General features: G+C 39.7%; 1 protein-coding gene across 1 annotated transcript in view; it reads right to left on the bottom strand.

Annotated features, from left to right (window-relative positions):
- Nucleotides 1-18,831, bottom strand: part of LOC149228537 (serine/threonine-protein kinase STY46-like) — a 452,429-nt gene that overhangs the window by 321,076 nt on the left and 112,522 nt on the right. The window contains exon 6 of the mRNA XM_089380800.1: nucleotides 1,496-1,606. Within this exon, the coding sequence (XP_089236926.1) occupies nucleotides 1,496-1,606 (111 nt within the window). The remainder of the gene's footprint in view (nucleotides 1-1,495; nucleotides 1,607-18,831) is intronic.

Here is an 18,831-nt window from a genome sequence, read left to right as displayed (position 1 = left end):
AAAGTGAGAGTTGATTGGCAGACGTAGAGCCAGAGAGGGGGGTGACGCAGTTACGTAGAGCCAGAGAGGGGGGTGACGCAGTTCCTGAGAAGTGCGTGGAGCAGCTTTCGTTGTCCAGCACAAGGAATAGGTAGAGCCATTGTAGGATTGTTCATTCGGTTGTTGATCGACCAAAATATCTGTCTACGGATAAAGGTATTGCTGCCAAGGATATTCTCTGAAGGGTGAGCCATTTCTAGCACCCTAGTTGTATTCAAAATCTGCTTAATAATAAAACCCTCTATATGTTGCACCGATTTTCCCGCATTGGGTTTTTCCGGGGACGATTGTCCAAAAATAATGGTGTCCCTTGTGTTGTCTCAGTTTATTTCAGTGGTTGATCTGTATATTTGTGAAGGCTACATTTGTGTTTAGTTCGATATTTATGCATTTAAATAACTTGTTAAAGCAAAGAACAAGTAGGAGATAGTAAACCAGAAAATGCAGTAGGGGTTTCTAATGTGTTAGATTCAAGAATTTTCACAAAGTGCCTATCAAGGAGTAAGTTTTTGCCTTGATAACTTCAGTAAACTAGAGATATTGAAACCGTCTCCACAAAACAAGGGAATATGAATTAGCAAACCTAACACAAATGAATTGGTTGCATGCTTGGAATACAAGCCAGATGGGATGCACAGATTTTTCCATCGACCATATATTGATGGCCTCCCTCAGGGGGGCAATGCCCCCATCTAAATTTTTGCTCTGCTATGATATTTATTGTATATAACAGACACAGTACAGATAAGTCCTTTTTGCTCCTGTATAGCGGATACTCTTACAGAACTGTTTTATTTTTGTTTTTTTTTTTTGAGACATTGCACTTTCTCTGTGGGATACAGATCCACCGTATCTCTGTGAGTTTTTTGATGTAATTTCTGAACAGTGGTGAAAACCACACTACAGCATATGCCAATGGCATCAACAGCATGTAATTTCTTTTAATAGAAATTATGAATTCTCTTTCTTCGGAAAAAAAAGAATTGGTTGCATGCTCCATAAATCATCCTTCTAAGGGATAATGAGCTATGAGGGTCTCAAGAAAATGTTGTCTACTACTCAAGAAAACTCCATGGATTAGTGAACGATAAGAAAAAAATCATGGAGTACTGCTGCTGAAATGTAAGTTGTTAAAAAACTGTATACAGCTGTCAAGGTACCATGTATGTTGATCCATCTATCTATATCCTAAAGATAATTGAGGACCAAAGAAGATTAGGTAATTGTTTTGAGAGGGAAGTGAATAGAAATGTAAATACGTTAAATGTCACAGAAAAATTAAAACAATTAAAAGTTACATGAGTACAATGATGAAATGATTTTAATGCATGTAAAATATAAACATAAAGCAACACCCACAACTTTAGCTATGATATTGTACAGTTCTCATTTCTTTGGCATCAATCTAGCCCTTTTAGATGGAAAACAACATATCTATATAACAAATCAAACCCACCTCTAAGGGCCACCCATCAACAACAAAGACATCTAAAGAAAAACCATCTGTTGTAGAAAATGCGTGTGCCTCTTGAATATTCAATCCAAGATCTGCAAGCAAGGAAGTTAACTGCAAAAAATGTATATATATAAATATATCAGATAACAATAATAGCTAGCAAGAAACATGCAGATGACTAGAGATTCTTACCCCATATCAATCTCCTGTTTGATAGCAATCAGAAAGTTTTGCAACAGAATAGGATTGGATCTCAACAAAAACAGGGGATATATTTAAGTGTGACACCAAACAAGACATATGTTAAATTCAGTTTCATCATCATATGGTATTTTCCAACCTTTAGACTCTGAAAAGAGATGCAAGTTCAGAGGAGAACAGAAGCTGCAATAAACCAAGAGATTTTCACTAAGCTTAATAAGATCCGGTATCCCAAAATGGAACCTAGAAAGATCAACAATTAGATACTTATATCAAATACTTCTTCCCGTATTTCCATGAAAGGGAAGCAAAAGGAAGAATTTTCTCATCCTAAAATTGCTTTAGTAGTGCTGTTCAGTAAGCAGATCATTCCAAAACATGCTGATATCAATAACTTAATGTTCAATTTATTTTATATTGATAGGAAATCTTGTATTTATTTTCAAATTCCTGTGAACCATAAAAGCTGGAAAAAATTATTGTGCATCAGCTTAACTCATTCGTCTCATACAATTTCATATTACCAAATGAAGCACATGTAAAACCAAAGAAAATCAAAACTATCCTTGGCCGAGAAGCTTTCCTTTCCCTCATTTTAATCTCTAATGTTCCAGTTTGGTTAACTTTCTACTGCACCATCTAATTGCTTAGAACATAAAATAAAATATGATAATGATATGGATATAAGCCAGTTCTTTAGAAAAGTAGGAACAGGATATGACTGGACATAGCATTTTTTAAAATTTGTGCATGTGTGTTTGCACGTTTCATGAGTGCTTGTAAAGGAGGTGTCATAGGGTTTATTGCATTTGAACACTGTCCTGGCCAAAGCCATCGGTCATCTCTTTGCATTTATTAATTTATCAATATGGTTGTCATGCTGATTGAGCTTGCAACTTTATTAGCCCGAAATAAGATGCACAGCAGACCTTAATAATGGACACCCTACCATCTGATTCTTTTGACTTGGCTAATTCATGATGTGTTCTTGCACAATGAGGAAGCATTGGTTGCCATGTTACTTCCCAAGCTCCACAGAAGTTCATCCTGAAGGTGGTGCAGAAGGTAATGAAATACCTCCTAACGAAATACCCATTGATCTTGAGGTTAATAAATATTATGTTCTTTGTGAAAATTTGAAACAGACTGCCCTGTTAGAGTATTTTGTAGATTGTATCCTTCTAGAGTCTGTGAATAAAACCAGGATAAAAGAGGCTTGGAAAGCCCAGGGCTGGCTATGTTCAACCATGTGTGCCCTGATTAAAGGTTTCTTCCAGTTTACCTTCAAGGAAGAATGTCACTGCAATGAGATGGGTACTCCAGGACCCTGAATCGGCCAAAATGCCTAATTTGTCTTTTCTGAATAGTATGATTCATTCTCCATGGATAAAGCCACTCAATTGTATTTCCATGTCTGGATTGAGTTCCTAGGGCTGCCTCTAGAATTCTGGGATTCCATGGAGCCTAGAACACATAGATGCATTCATCAAGAAGTTATTGGTATGTCATGACATTGCTAGGTTCTTTATAACATGCAGACTCAAAAAGCAAGGGTATTTTCAGAAGAAGGGTTTTAAGAGTTTCATCCAAAGGAATCATAAGAAATAAAGACTAAAGAATGGAAGATGATTAGATTCATTGGAACAACCATACCGCTCACTTCTGCTAGCCGCCTAACATCTATTACTGTACCAACCTAAGAAAATTATTATGTGATTAGTATAAATACAGGTGATGTTCTTTGCTTCTCCCCTTCGAGACAAAGCTTCTCTCTCCAATTAATTTGCAATACCTCTTCATTTTTGCATCCATTTTAGTCATCATTTCCATTAAGCAAACTCTATTGTGATTTATACCTTTTGTACACCTTTACATACAATACTACTTCTAGTGCTTTGACACCATCAATTCTAGCCTATTTTTCGTTATTTATCTTAAATATCGCCTTGCATTTCATGCAAAAGGAAGCATAATCATCACTGAAATCTTTCAGCAAAGTATTGACAAGACTGGCTCAATTGTATTGCAATGTCTAGGTTGAATTCCCAGGGTTGCCTCCGGAATTCTGGGATTCCCTGGAACATATTGTTGCATTTATTGAGTTCATGTCTCATGACATTGTTAGGTTCATTATGACATGTGACTCAAAAAATCAAGGTGCTTTCAGAGGAAGGTTTAAATATTTTCATCCAAAAAAATCATAAAAAATAAAGACTAGAGAATGGAGGACAATTAGACTTATTAGAACAGTTGTACTGCTCACAACAGGGGGGATGCCCAGAAGCATCCCTTTTGGGCAGTCACGTCCCCCACACTGGGGAAACACCCCCCCTCCTCCCGCCGCATCTCCCCACAACTCCCCAAAACGAGTGCGTGGGGAAACGCACCCCCAGACATCCCCCCATCTCAAGTGCATGGGAAAACGCACCCCCAGACATCCCCCCATCTCAAGTGCGTGGGGTGCGAGGGGTGCATGAACCCAACCCTCGGGGATGCATCCCTATGGAACACTGTCTATAAGTGCTAAAACTAAATTTTTCGATATGAGAAATGAGTAGAAGTGCTAAAAATGCAATCAAAAATTTTAATTTAGATTGCATACAAAAGAATAACCTAGTTTATGGTTTAAGCTGGAAACTAAAATTTCTGAGCCAAGTGCTGGAATGCACTAAACTTAAAACAGAAAAACTTAAAAGAGCAAATTCAAAGAAGCTTAATAATAGCATAGTCTAGTTTCAAATCAATGATGCAAACTCTTAGACAAACTATGGTTGGAAACCATAAATTCTCTATAATGCACAACAATAGGAACTAAAACTAACAAGTTGGAAGTTTGTAAAATAAATTGATGAGAGACGGAGAAACTAGTTCCTACTTATCCTTGGGCTAATGAGGTCACTTCTATCATAAGGAGGCCCTAGCTTAGTCTATAATCAAGGATGTAGGGGCTTCCCTAAACATGCTATAAAGACTTTTTATGGCCGAAAAAAATTAATAGTATGCAAGGAAATAATCCAAAAATGGTATTAATTTCTACGATAAACCAAGTAAATTTGTTTGCCAAAACAATGTTAACCTAAGTCACTACTTTTTGAAGTAACAAAACCAGAAATACCCAAATGCAAACAATATTAAATGACAAGGATGAGAAAGAGTCGCATCGAATTATTCACCACTGAAGTAAGTTTTTTGCTTGATAACCTTGGTTCAATCCTCTTATAGCTTACATGCATAAGCTCCAATCACCAACAAATATTCTCATACAGAATCCCTCATATATGAAGAAGAAATACAATCCAAAAATAAGCTCCATGAAGAAGAAAAATACTATTGCTCACTCAACAACAACCATTACAAATTTAGAAATATGAGGAACCTCAAATTCATGGAGTTCTACGCTCCACCACCTCAAATATGTTGATGATTATAGCTCAGACAGGTGCTTCTGCATAGGCTAGCAGTCAAGCAGGCAAAAGATGTCCAAAATCCTCTTTAGGCACTTGCTCATGAGGAGCAAGTAATTACTATGGTTTCTTTCCTAAAAGCACATTAATTATTTTAACTATTGACCTAAGTTTCTGAGAATAAATAATTTAACTATTTAAGTGATCTGCATCTAATATCAACCATTGATTTCAAGTGAGGCTTAGGATATAATCCTAGCCATCCATCCATTATAAAAGGAGCCTAAGGGAGAGGAAGAAGACACAATGAATAATTAAAAGAGCAATTTACTCAGGTGTGAGTGAGAAACTTGTTACCAGAAAAAAAGTGGGTAACCCATAGGAGAAATCTTTCTCCTGTTTGGACAACCAGTCAGCCAATAGCCCTATTTGATTAGCACATAACGTGATGTTGGGATCCTCCACTTCTTTCTCCAGTCAGATTTATCTCTCCCATCTGATATTCTTTCTTAAAGGAAGGTGGATCATCCATTGGCAAATACTTTAACCATTTATGCAATCATGTGCTTTCACTTAATGTTATGCACATACTAATATGGATCAAGAAGTGAATTGGATAATTGACCAATCTTCATTGTATTCTTGTTCCCTCACTTCACCTGGGAGGTTATTATTTGACTCTAGTCAAATGGGACCTCCTCTAAGGCCTTAGGGTTTTAGGAAGGGCACTATTGGGGAAACTCTGAATCATTGAAGTAGTGTGTCCAACATATTCCATACTCACGACTTTTTATCTTTCCCTTTATTCATCTCCATTCTTCAGGGTGGTTGTCGTTGGTCATTGGGATTGGCACCATTTCATACTCATCCTTGAGTCTCGGCCAGAAAAACTTTGCCCTAGATGTTGATGCAACTAAAAAAAGATAAAAGCATAAGAAACCCACAATGAAAGAAAAGGAAAATATGCAACATATGGCTATGACATTCGATTAGTGTGTGGAAAAAAGCCTACCATGAGCTCTACCCCCCTCGGTAGCCATCACCCAGTTCGGCAAGCACATAAACTAACTCATCTTAAAGGGGTAATGGAAAAATATCAAAAGCAAGCTTGGGATCCTGATCTATGCACCCAAATAAAGATAATTCATAGAAAAGACAAAGGTTCACCAGAGGGGTAGAAAAAGTAGGTCGAGGAAAGGGGTAACTCATGCCTCCACGATCACTCCCTCCTTACATCTATACACTCAGGATCTTGGACCTCCATCAGTTGGTCACATGGCTACGACACCTTAACCTAGAGTCTTTCCCACTTCGCAACCACCATCTCTCACATACACCTATGAATTGATGGGCTAACTTGTGATATGTCACTTCTCTGAGGACCTAGAAACACCTAAAAGGGTTATCCATCTAACCGTCACTGACAAAAAGAGTTAACCTGTTTACGAGACTTGATCTAGTTAGACATTTGAAGGTGACCTTTTTGTGAGGTATTATTTGTTGAAGAATGTAACTAGTGTCTGTCTTCATAATTGTATTTTGTCATGATGTAATTTATTTATCAAAAGAAAGAAAAAGAAATTAACTTATTAAAGCATGGGTTTCATGCTTGGGTCAATTGTTTTTAGGTTAAAGTCTCCATTGAAGACTTCTAGGGTTTATGTCAAGTGTCCTTGTCCATGTCATAATGTAAAGAACCCTTCTTGGGATTTATTTGTCAAGAAAGAAAATTATTTTTATGTAATCTAGGTCAATTAGGCCTCCTCCACCAAGTCGGCCTCAAACTAGACAAGTTGGCCTAAACTAGGGGACAAAATCACTATATAAAGGCAGCAACTCAACCTCATTTGTCACTCTCTCACAATAAGTTTGATCTCCAACTTTTGGGGCCAGAAAAAGTGAGAATTTCAAGGAAAGAAGAAAAGGGTAGCAAAGAAGAAGGAGGTCTCTCTCAAGCATAAGAAGTCGAAATTCTCTCTCTTTCTCTCACACGTGTGAAGCTGTGAAGCTATTGGAGGAGCCGAAATCTGCAGTACTGAAGCTAGGCCGAAATTTTGTAGCTGGGGTCGAAGTTTTGTTGCTGGGAAGTCGAATTTCTGGATTGTTGCTGGGTAGAAGTTGCTGGACAAGAAGAGACTATTGAAGTTTGCAAATTCATCTTGGGAGGCTAACTTGGTGGAAGAGGGAGGTCTGTTGGACTAGGGTCTTGATCTATCTCATTTGAATTACTAAAGGAAGAGTTATTGACTAGGTTTTTGACTATATAGGGGTTTTAGCCTTCACTGAATGCCTACATCTGGTGTCCATGATCTTCGTGTTTTGATTTTGGTAATTGCTTGATGAACTAAGATAAAAGAAGAACATAAGAAAGATAATAAGAACACAAGCAAATCACAAGTAAATTAGTAATTATCAACAAGAGAAAATCTTTCTTCCTTTCCAATTTTCTAACATTATTGTGCCCCCAACATTAGGTACGGTCCACTATGATGCATTTATGGTTATTATAACTAATGGTTGATGATTTCACTTGATCTTAAGAGGGTTTAGTTGGTTAGTAATGTCACAACAGCAAAGGCCTATAGAGAGATGATTAACACTCCATTCAACAGCATACCAAAGGTTGTTTTACCCATTCCAAAGAACAAATATGACCTTGTTGATGCAGCAATGCACACCCAAAGTAGAGCATAGAGCTATATGACAGTTCCACATGGTATTTGACACTCCGAAGTAACTCAAGATGCTAAAACACTAAGCCAGTAACACTTAGTGTTGGATTCACTAATGTTGTGCCAACTGGACCTAGGATGTGCCTAGGATAGCCTTGACACTATTTGATGGGTGTCGCATGTTCCAAAGCCCAGATGATTATGGTTAACCTTGAGATGAAAAGGGAGGGCTTGCACATCAATATTTGACCCTAGCATTTGTGCATATTGATGCCACATCACCCCTTTCCCTTTAGAGGGTCATGCAAGGTACCTTGTATTGATTTTCTAGTGCATTCAAGACTAGTATAGTTTTTTCAAAATTGATAACTGCTTCCAATGATATATTCAATATTTCCTTTAGCATTCCAATCATTAAGCAACTATATATGAAAAACTTCAACCATTCAATTTCATTAATAAAGAAATAAAGATCACAATGAAGAGTAAGCAAGAGATAAGGGACACCAAAAATTAGGCTTCAAGCCAAGGAAAAACTCACAAGGGGAAAACCCAACCAATCTTTCCTTATGAAAGAGAAATTTTGTTCATCAATAGTACACCAAAAAATTCCAACACGATTCCAAATCTGACCTCAACAATTACCATGACAAACTAGTTAATGAAGAGAGAGAAAGTCAAATTTTGGTCAAAGTCTGATATGCAAAAGTAGGGCCAAATTTTGGCCTGTGAAGCTCTGAACAAGAGGCTGAAATTCGGTCAAGACCTTAGTAAAACATTCCCTGCAATTCTCGATGAAAGGAGAGAGAGTTGACCTATGGTCAATGGTCCAGAACAAAGCTATAATCTCAGTCAACTCAACTCAACGAAACTCCAATCTTCGGCCTCCAACCACAGTCAAACCCCCAGTCAAACAGATCCAAAATAGCCCAAGTCAAGTCAAATAAAAAGAAGTTGGTCAATGTTGGTCTGAAATGTCTCATTGACTCCTTCGCATGTGTGGATTAATCTTTGTAATTTACAGATGAATGTATGTGATGATGAGATGCCAAAATGAGCTCCAACAAAGTCATATATATGTGGTAGAGGAGATTCCTTTTCACACATGTGAGCCAACTTAACCTTCTTGAGGCCGAATTGGTCAAAGTCAAAAATATGAATTGTCTCCATTATTTGCCAATGAAAATACCAACCGTAGTTACACAATTTTCGAACACTCCCCCTTAGCGAGGAAGGTATTTTTCATTCTCTCTCAAAGTCAATCTCCTCAACCAATCCATAGGTCTCCCAACTCACAGCCTAAGTGATAGGAACAAGTCTCTCTCTCTTTATCAAGATCAATCTCCATGACCAGTCCACAGGTCTCCCCGTTCATAGCCTAAGCGATAAGCACAAGTCTCTCTCTCTATCAAGATCAATCTCCATGACTAATCCATAGGTCTCCCGACCCACATTCTAAGGTAGAGATCATTAGTCTAATCATAAGGAAAGATACATAACATCCAACACATCCCACAAGCCACAACCCCATGGCATCTAAGTCAGTGCCCTACTGAGCAGCGGGATCAATCAATGAGGTCAAATTAATCATATGCACAAGATACATTTGTTGAAAATGTAACTAGTGTCAGTCTTCATAATGTAATATAAATGTATCATTGATGTACTCCTCCATTACATTCATTATTATTTTATTTCTAGTCAAAGCTTGTTCTTCATGCTTATAAGGTTTACTGAGTCAAAAGAAAATTTATTATGAGTCAAAGAAATGTAATTGAGTGAAAGTCCCATTTGGACTTCTTGGAAGAAAAAAAAATTATCTGGAGTCAAAAGAGTCAAAAATGTCACCACAAGACCAAGTCGGCCCTCCTTGGACAAGTCGGCTCTAGGGGTAGCTATTCGACCTCCTGGATGTGTATATATAGAGGGAAACTCAACCACTTTGGAGATCATTCATTCACTCATCATTCATCATCAATTTTTGTGCCAAGACAAGAGGAAACACTAGCAAATTCAAAGGAGAGAGAGAAGATGATTTGAATTTTTCCCTAATTTTATTCGCACGTGCGAGTTCTTCTGCAGTTTTATGAGGTTGTCACAAGGCTGAAATTTCAGGGGCCAAAAATTTAGGGATTGACCAAGATTAAGAGATTTGACCAGCATTGACTTATGTTGACTATGACTAGTTGGAGATGGCTTGGAGGGTTGACTTGGATCTTTGTGGCAGTCTTAGTCTTGGTCTTGGGGTTTGGGTATGTCACTTTGATCTGATTCTATAAGAAGAGGATTTCCTTGGGTTTCCACCCTTGTGGGTTTTTCTTTGGTTTGGACCCTAATTTCTTCTATTCTTTGTCTCCGGTCATCTTCACATTTTTGGTAATTGCTTGAAGAAGAAGAATATAAATTTAATAAGAAGCCAACCAACATTCACAAATAATTATCAAGTTAAGATAAATCTACCCTAATATATACGCTTCCCGATTTCTCAACAACGTCTCCCCAACCAATCCATAAGTCTCTTGGTCCACGACCTAAGGGAGGAAACTCAAGATCAATCTCCCCAACCAATCCATAAGTCTCAAGGCCTCAATCTAAGGGAGAGATCACAAAATCAATGTCCCCAACCAAACTAGTCTCTCGGTAAAAATCTAAGGGATCACTCCATGCCTCAAAACCAAGCTCCCCAACCAGACTCACTAGCCTCTCGGTCAATTGACCTAAGGGGCTGACAATCTTCCTGAGCAATCCATAGGTCTCTTATGTTGAAGTTTCTAAGTTTACTTAGTTAGAAACCCTCCATGCACTTTATCTGATTTATTCCTACCTACTTGTTATTTCCTTAACAAGTTATTTACAATGTAAATACTGAAAATAAACACTAGTGCATGCTCAACATATTACAGATCAGCAACTAAAAGAAACAGAAACAAACACACCATATGACACCATTATTTTTGGACTAATGTCCCCGGAAAAACCCAATGCGGGAAAACCAATGCAGCTATCTGAGGGTTTTCTTATTAAGCAATATGAGAGTACAATCTAAGTGCCGAAACTGGCCTACACAAAAAATAATTCTTTGGCAGTGTACCTCTCAGTTTCTGACAAATTTTCTCGCTGAACCCCTGGATAATCCTTCCGGCAGTTACTCAGCATAAATCTGCCCTAGAAACCCCAGCGTCTACCTGTCTGGACTGCGTTAGCCTCTCCTTGCCTAGCGTTGGCCTTGCGTTAGCCTATATAGGCATGCGTCAGCGCTAATAGGCCCTGCGTCAGCTCTCTGACCCTCTGTGTCAGCTACGCTGGCCTCTCTGGTGCTTTGCGCAGCACTTAGCTGCCTCTGTATGAGCACTGGCTGCTCCTGCATCACCATCTCTCTCTGCTCTCCCGGCACTATCTCTGCCTCTCTGTCTTTCTATACTCAATGCCCCTCAGCTACTCTCTGATCACTAATTCTATCTCTCTTAGCAAACCCCGCTCTAGAGAATAGAATGACTGATTACTCTGATGTATTCTCCAACTAACCCTCAAGCCTCCTCTTATACTTTTCCTATTGACATATCAATGGCCGAGATTAAGTCCCTAATCAACAGCTAAGATTAGATCTGGCTTGGTCCATGTCTTTTGGACCATTCTAACACAGATTCATATTAATACACATTAATATTTTATTTTCCCTAAGTTTAGACTTAGGGACTCCATTAAAAATATTAATTATTTTAATATCTCCTTATCTGTTTAGAATCTGCCCAAACCCTTTCTAGGTATTGGAGATCTCATGTGCCCCAGTCTCTCCACCAAATTTCGTGGCTAGAGCACATCCAATCCTACCCCAAATCAACATCTTAGTTGTAGCTTAAGCAAGATTGGCCATCACATGATTTTGTACAATCAGTGCTCCCTCTCTCTTAGAGAGGGATTCTCAACAACTCCAAGTTGTTCTTTGAAATATGAAAACTTTCGAGACAACGGCTTTGTCAACACATCAGCAACCTACTCATCAATAGGGACATACACGAGCCTCACAGCTCCCCTTTGGACAATATTCCGGATGTAATGATACTTGATCTCAATGTGCTTCGACCTGTCATGAAACACGAGGTTCACAAAAAGCTTCACACAACTTTGATTATCACAATATATAATGGTCGATTCCACACTTGATCAAACAAACCAGCAAACAATTTCTGAAGCCACACAGTTTCACAACAGGCTAAACATGTAGCTATATACTCATCTTCAACAGTACTCAAAGCAACAGGAGTTATCTTTCTACTAGACAATGAAATCATAGAGGAGCCCAAACCAAAACAGAGTCTAGAAGTGTTATTTCTATCATCAGAGCTTCCACCCCAATCAGTGTCAGTAATTCCATGCAACTGCCATTCTCCATTAGAAGCATATCTCAGACCATATTCAATGGTACCACGCAAATATCTCAGAATATGTTTCGTTGCAACCCAATGCACATGTTGAGGCTCAACCAAGAATTGGCTCAATGTGTTCACAACATAACAAATATCAGGTCTAGTGTTCACAAGATAGTTCAATGAGCCAATCAGTTTGTGATACATAGAGGGATCAATCAAATTAGAGTCGCAATCCTCGATCAACTTCAAATTCGTCGCCATAGGAGTGTCCATGGACTTGCAGTCCATCATGCCAAACCTCTGAAGGATCTAAATAATATATTTGCCTTGGCCAACAAAGATTCCATCAGGATTTTGCCAAATTTCCAATCCCAAATAGTAATGCATAAGACCAAGATCCTTCATTTCAAATTCAGAAACCAACTCCCTCTTACACTGGACAATTAGCACTTCATCCCCTGTCATAAACAAATCATCTACATACAACAACAACATCAAGGATTCGCCTTCAACAACTTTGAAATGTTGATTTGGGGCAGCATCAGATGTGCTCTAGGCCTCAAATTTTGCAAGAAGGCTTGGGCACATGTATTCCAAAGAACCTAGAAAGTGTTTTGGGAAATTCCACCCATAGACAATCTTATTAAAATAATTAATATTTTTTAATGGGAATTAATCTAATTGTGGGTGTAACTTCTAAAAGAAGACGAGGATCAAGCTAAAATGATCTTAGCCATTGATTAGCTTTTAATCTGGGTCCTTGAATGTCAACAAGAAGATTATTTAAGGGAGCTTAAGGGTCATTTGGAAAACACGCCGAGAGATCAAGAGATCGAATTTCTGAAGTGAGAAGTTCTCAGGAGGAAATTCTGATCAAGGAGATTTCTTGCAGTTGAGGGGCAGGGATAGCATCCGGAGAGAGAGAGAGATTTTCTCAGCCAAAGAATCATCAGCAGGGAGAGGCAAAGAGTAATCCAGTAGCTCTCACACAGAGGTCGACGCAGGGCCACGCAGAGGCAGCGCAGAGGGTGAGAGAGAGTCTCAGATTTTGCCAGGCAGAGTCAATTTCAGATGCCGAGAGCCGAGGTGTGAGACCGGGAGGTTCAGAGCAAAGACTCCGGGCAGCAAATCGATCAGCAAACTGGGTGACGCAATGCCTAGAGAGGTTGACGCAAGGACTACGTAGTGTAGCGTAGGGCGTGCCAGAGGCACTTCATCCGCTGTCTGAATCAATCGGGATTTTCTCAGTGATTGTGTGAAGTAATCTCACAAATCTTTCTGCCAGTATTTCTCTCTGTAACTGAATAACCCGAGAGGTATTTAGAGGTGTATTCAAAATTTGCTACTGCTTAATAATAATAAATCCTCATATCTGCTACACCGATTTTCCCGCATTGGATTTTTCCGGGGACTTTTGTCCAAAAATAACGGTGTCAATTGTGTTGTATTTTCTTTCTTGCTCAGTCTCTTATTTCCGCATAACATTTAATTAAGTGAAGGCTACAATGTATATGTTACGATATTTGTCGTAGGAAACTGCAAATAATTTGGTTGATTAATTTAACAAATAGAAGAAACATTATCAGTTGTTGCAGTAGGGATTTTGGTTGAGGAATTTTCACATGGTATCGGAGTTACAGGTGGAACAAGAAGAGCAGTGCCAGAGAACCCAGTGTTGTGCAAAAGTGGGAAATCGAAAAAGCTGCATGAGGCAGCAGTCCAAAACCCCGCAGGGTTTGCGCAGCTCTTAGTGGGAGCGCTGAAAATTCGAGGCAGTCTCTATCTAAGTGAGTCGACGGAGAGAAGGGCTTCTAGTTCGAATTTTTGTTGGGGCAGAGCGAGCTGCGTTCAAGCCTCAACGTGAGGAGAACTAGTGGGACGCAGATTTTTCTGCAGGCAGTTTGATGGGCGGAAGATCATCAGAAGAAAGAGGAGAAGCACCGCTGAGGCTTCCTAGAGAATTCCTAGCCAAGAAATTTGAATTCTCTAGAGCTGAGCAGCAGCAAGGGGCAGCAATTTTACTAGCTCCAGCAGGGAGTGCGTAGGCTAGCCCACCAGCAGCACAAAGGAGAGAGGAGATCATTCGACTTTCTATTTTTGGCAGAAATGGCAACCAGTGGCTTGAGGGATCAGGACAGGTTGGACGAAGCATCCAACTACGTCATCTGGAAGGCTAGAATGTCATTCCTTCTAGATGAGCATGCCCTCAAGACATACGTCGATAGCATGGTGGTTGTCCTTGCAGATGCAGATCCATTGAAGAAGTACAGATCTGAAATGGCGAAGGAAAAGAGGATCATCCCTGATGGAGTAAAGGATCACGTAGTGTGTCATGTCACTAGCAGAGGGACTGCTAAGTAGATGTGGGATGCCTTCGCTACATTATATCAGGGATCGTCCGAGTAGGGAAGATGTACCTGGAGCAAAAGCTAAGATCTGCTCAGATGCAGAAGGGAGAGCGTGTGGATCCATTCCTCACAAGGTTGAAGGAAACCTGTGATGAGTTGTCTGTTGCGGGGCATACACCTCAGGATTCATAATTGGTTACACTGGTCCTCAATTTTGTCTCAGATGAGTGGCAAGTCTTTGTCTAGAGTATCCTGGGCAGAGCATCATTGCCGAATTGGGATGAGATGTGGGCAGCTCTAAAACAAGAGGAGTTGAGGAAAGACTTAGTCAAGGTCAAACTTGACGGAAGCAACAACAACAGTGGGTCGAAGCCCAAGAGGAGGAGGATAATGTAGCCCTTGTATCGAAGGGACAGCAGGAGTAGCGGAGACGTAAGAAGGACGTCTCAAAGATCAAGTCTTTCAGGTGTGGTGAGATGGGTCACTACGCTACTCGTGTCCTCTAAAGAAGAAGGACAAGGATGAGAAGCACGATCCGAAGGGTCCGCCCGCAAAGATCAAAGAAGAGGAGTTTGCCATGACAGTCGAGATACCTCCAGGAGGGAGGTGGGTTGATTTGGAGTTGTATTTCGAAAGAGCTACAAATGGGCAGGATCCTTGAGGAGTCCACCTCTCGAATCAATACCTTGCTACGAGAGCCCAGATCAAGAGTAGCAGGATGGACTAGTGTCGGATGGTGCCGAGGAGTGTCGGGGAGACAGTTGCAGTGGCTAGGAGCGCCAGAGACTAAACAGTGCAGAGCAGAGTTGGCAGCAATGCAGATGGCACAGAGCAGAGGTCAGCAGCAGTGCAGTATATTCAGAGGGTCAGCACAGAGACCAACAATAGTCAGGCTTCAACATTCATGTGATATCATACTAAACACAGTTAGTTCAATTATTTTGGATGTTTTTCCGTTGTTGATGCAATAGCAGCAACAGTTTTCAGTGCAGTAGCAGTTGGTAGTGGCAGTGCTAGCAGCAGCACAGATGCAACACCTGAGAGGGAGTTGTAGTACAGATGCAGTGTCGACAGTGGCAGTGTCAACAATAGCGCAGTAGTTGGTGGACAGTGTGTCAGACATTAGCAGTGCAGAGGACGATACTTCAGCGTCAGAGCAACATGCAGTAGCGTATATTGCTAGAGCACATTCCTCGCTAAGAGGGAGTGTTGATTTGGGGTAGCATTGGATGTGCTCTAGGCCTCAAATTTTGCAGGGAGGCTTGGGCACATGTATTCCAAAGAACCTAGAAAGTGTTTTGGAAAATTCCACCCAGAGACAATTTTATTAAAATAATTAAAAAATTTGATGGAACCCTAAGTCCAAACTTAGGAAATTAAAAATATTAATGGGTATTAATCTAATTGTGTGTGGAACTTCTAGAAGAAGACGAAGATCAAGCTAAAATGATCTTAGCCATTGATTAGCTTTTAATCTGGGCTGTTGAATGTCAACGAGAAGATTATTTAAGGGAGCTTGAGGGCCATTTCGAAAACACACCAAGAGATCAAGAGATCAAATTTCTGAAGTGAGAAGTTCTCAGGAGGAAATTCTAATCAAGGAAATTTCTTGCAGTTGAGGGGCAGGGATAGCATCTGGAGAGAGAGAGATTTTCTCAGCCGAAGAATCATCAGCAGGGAGACGCAGAGAGTGATCCAGTAGCTCTCACGCAGAGGCTAACACAAGGCCACAAAGGGCCATGCAGTGGCAGCGCAGAGGGTGAGAGAGAGTTTGATATTTTGCTGGGCAGAGTCAGTTTCAGAAGCTGGGAGTCAGGGTGTGAGACTGGGAGGCTGAGAGCAGAGGCTTCGGGTAGCAAATCGATCAGCAAACTGGGTGATGCAATGCCTAGAGACGCTGACGCAAGAATTGCGTGAGGACTGCGCAGAGGTAGTGTAGGGCCTTCCAAAGGCACTTCATCCAGTGTCCGGATCAGTCGGGATTTTCTCAATGATTATGTGATGTAATCTCACAAATCTTTCTACTAGTATTTCTCTCTGTAACTAAATAACCCGAGAGGTACTCATAGGTGTATTCAGAATTTGCTACTACTTAATAATAATAAACCCTCAGATCTGCTACACTGGTTTTCCCGCATTAGGTTTTTCCGGGGACTTTTGTCCAAAAATAACGGTGTCAATTGTGTTGTATTTTCTTTCTTGCTCAGTTTCTTGTTTCCACGTAACATTTAATTAAGTGGAGTCTGCAATTTATATGTTTCGATATTTGTCGTAGGAAACTGCAAATAATTTGGTTGATTAATTTAACAAATAGAAGAAACATTATCAATTGTTGCAATAGGGATTCTAGTTGAGGAATTTTCACATGAAATACAAGTTTGGATCAACATCGCTCTTCTTGAAGCCAAGACTCAACAAATAACCATCAATACAAGAGTACCATGCATGAGTTGTATGCTTCAGCCCATACAGAACATTCTTCAATTTACAAACATTTGTTTCTCTATCGTGGACCTCAAAACCTTGAGGCTGCTCAATATAGACTTCCTCTTCAATGACCCCATTCAGAAAAGCAATTTTGACATCCATTTGATGCAATTTCAAACTTGCAATACAAGCAAGAGTAATGATAGATCTAATAGATGCATACTTGGCAACAAGAGGAAATGTGTCTTCATAATCCTCTCCCTCTTACTAAGAGAATCCTCGGGCCACAAATCTTGCTTGTACTTTTCAATACTTCCATTAGCAGCATCTTAAATTTTGTAGATCCACTTTGAAGACACAACATATTTTCCTTCACGCATTAGCACGATTTCCCAAACATCATTCTTCTAGATTGGTACTCTTCAATCATAGCATCTTTCTAAACTTCATGCTCAGTTGTTTCCTCATATGTTGATGGCTCGGACTCGATAATTTTATACATCATGGCTGCATATTTAGAGTACCTCTTTGGTTTCTTTATTTCCCTGAAGGTCCCACAAGGTGCAACATGTCCTTCAGCTTCCTTCAATGTTCTTTCAAGCCAGGAAGGTCTTTTTCTAGTCTCAGGTACAGTGGTTCTTTAGATTCAACAAGTTCATGATCATTAAATTATGCATGAGGATCAAGATTCATCAGTTTAGGTTCTTTAGCCTTCGATTCTACATTCTTTGGAGAAATTTGTATCTCATCATCAAAGTCTAAGTGCAAACCCTTGGACTTCCAGAAAGCGGCATCTTCAACAAAGATAACATCCTTGCAAGTTTCAATATAGCGTTGTCCTAGTACATAGATCCTGAAGGCCTTTGAATCTTCACTATAGCCAACAAAAGTTCCTTTCTTCCCAAGAGGTTCCAATCTTTTTCCTTTTCTCCTTAGGCACGTGAACATAAAATAGACAACCAAAAATTCTTAAATGCTCAACATTTGGTCTCTCGCCTGTGAAGACTTCTTTCGGAGTCTTGTACTCCAATATTCAATGTGGGCATCAGTTTTGAAGATAGACAGTTGTTCTTGCAGCTTCTCTCTAAAGAAACATAGGCAGCTCTTGATCGTCAAGCATGGCCTTGGCAGCTTCCATAATAGTCATGTTCTTTCTCTCGACAGATTCTTTTTTTTGAGGATAGTAGGGAACTATCAGCTCCCTCTTAATTCCAACATCCTTGCAAAAGGCGATTAATTCCTTGGATACATATTCTCCTCCATTGTCAAACCTCAAGGTCTTGATCCTTCTTCCTGTAGCATTTTCAACTTGAGCTTTGAATTCACGAAACTTCTCAAATACTTGATCCTTGGACTTTAGAAGATAAATCCATGTTTTGTGTGAATAATCATCAATGAAAGAGACATAATACAAGTTTCCACCCAAGGTCTTGTTAGACATAGGCCCATAAACATCAAAGTGCACAAGATCCAAGATTTCTTTGGATCTACTATTACTGCTAGTATCCCTTGCAAACCCCATCATAATCAACCTTGATTTCAAGTACACCTTTAACAAAATCTTTCATTCTAGTCAATGCTTTATAGTGAATATGAGTGTACCTTCGATGCCATAGCTCACAGAGATCAGTGGTGTTATGTAGCAAAGCTTGAATTGAATGTCCAAGGAGATGATATAGGCCTCCAATTCGCACACCAATGACCTTGGAAGATTCAAAAGAGGCATCCTTCTTCCATACTAGAACTTGTCCATCAACAAAAGCAATTCTATATCCTTTGTCTTCAAGAGATGAGATGGACAACAAATTCTTCTTCAAACCAGGAACATATAAAATATTGTTAATGGATACATTACCTCCTGAATCCAATTGGAAGGATGATGAGCCAATCCCTTTGACTTTGTATTTGCCATTA

The sequence above is a fragment of the Pinus tabuliformis genome, chromosome J (assembly GCF_031772625.1).
Source record: "Pinus tabuliformis cultivar Carrire ecotype Pingquan chromosome J, CPIR1, whole genome shotgun sequence".
Classification (NCBI taxonomy): domain Eukaryota; kingdom Viridiplantae; phylum Streptophyta; class Pinopsida; order Pinales; family Pinaceae; genus Pinus; species Pinus tabuliformis.
The sequence above is the reverse complement of the archived record's forward strand: the minus strand, read 5'-3'. Positions and strand labels throughout refer to the sequence as shown.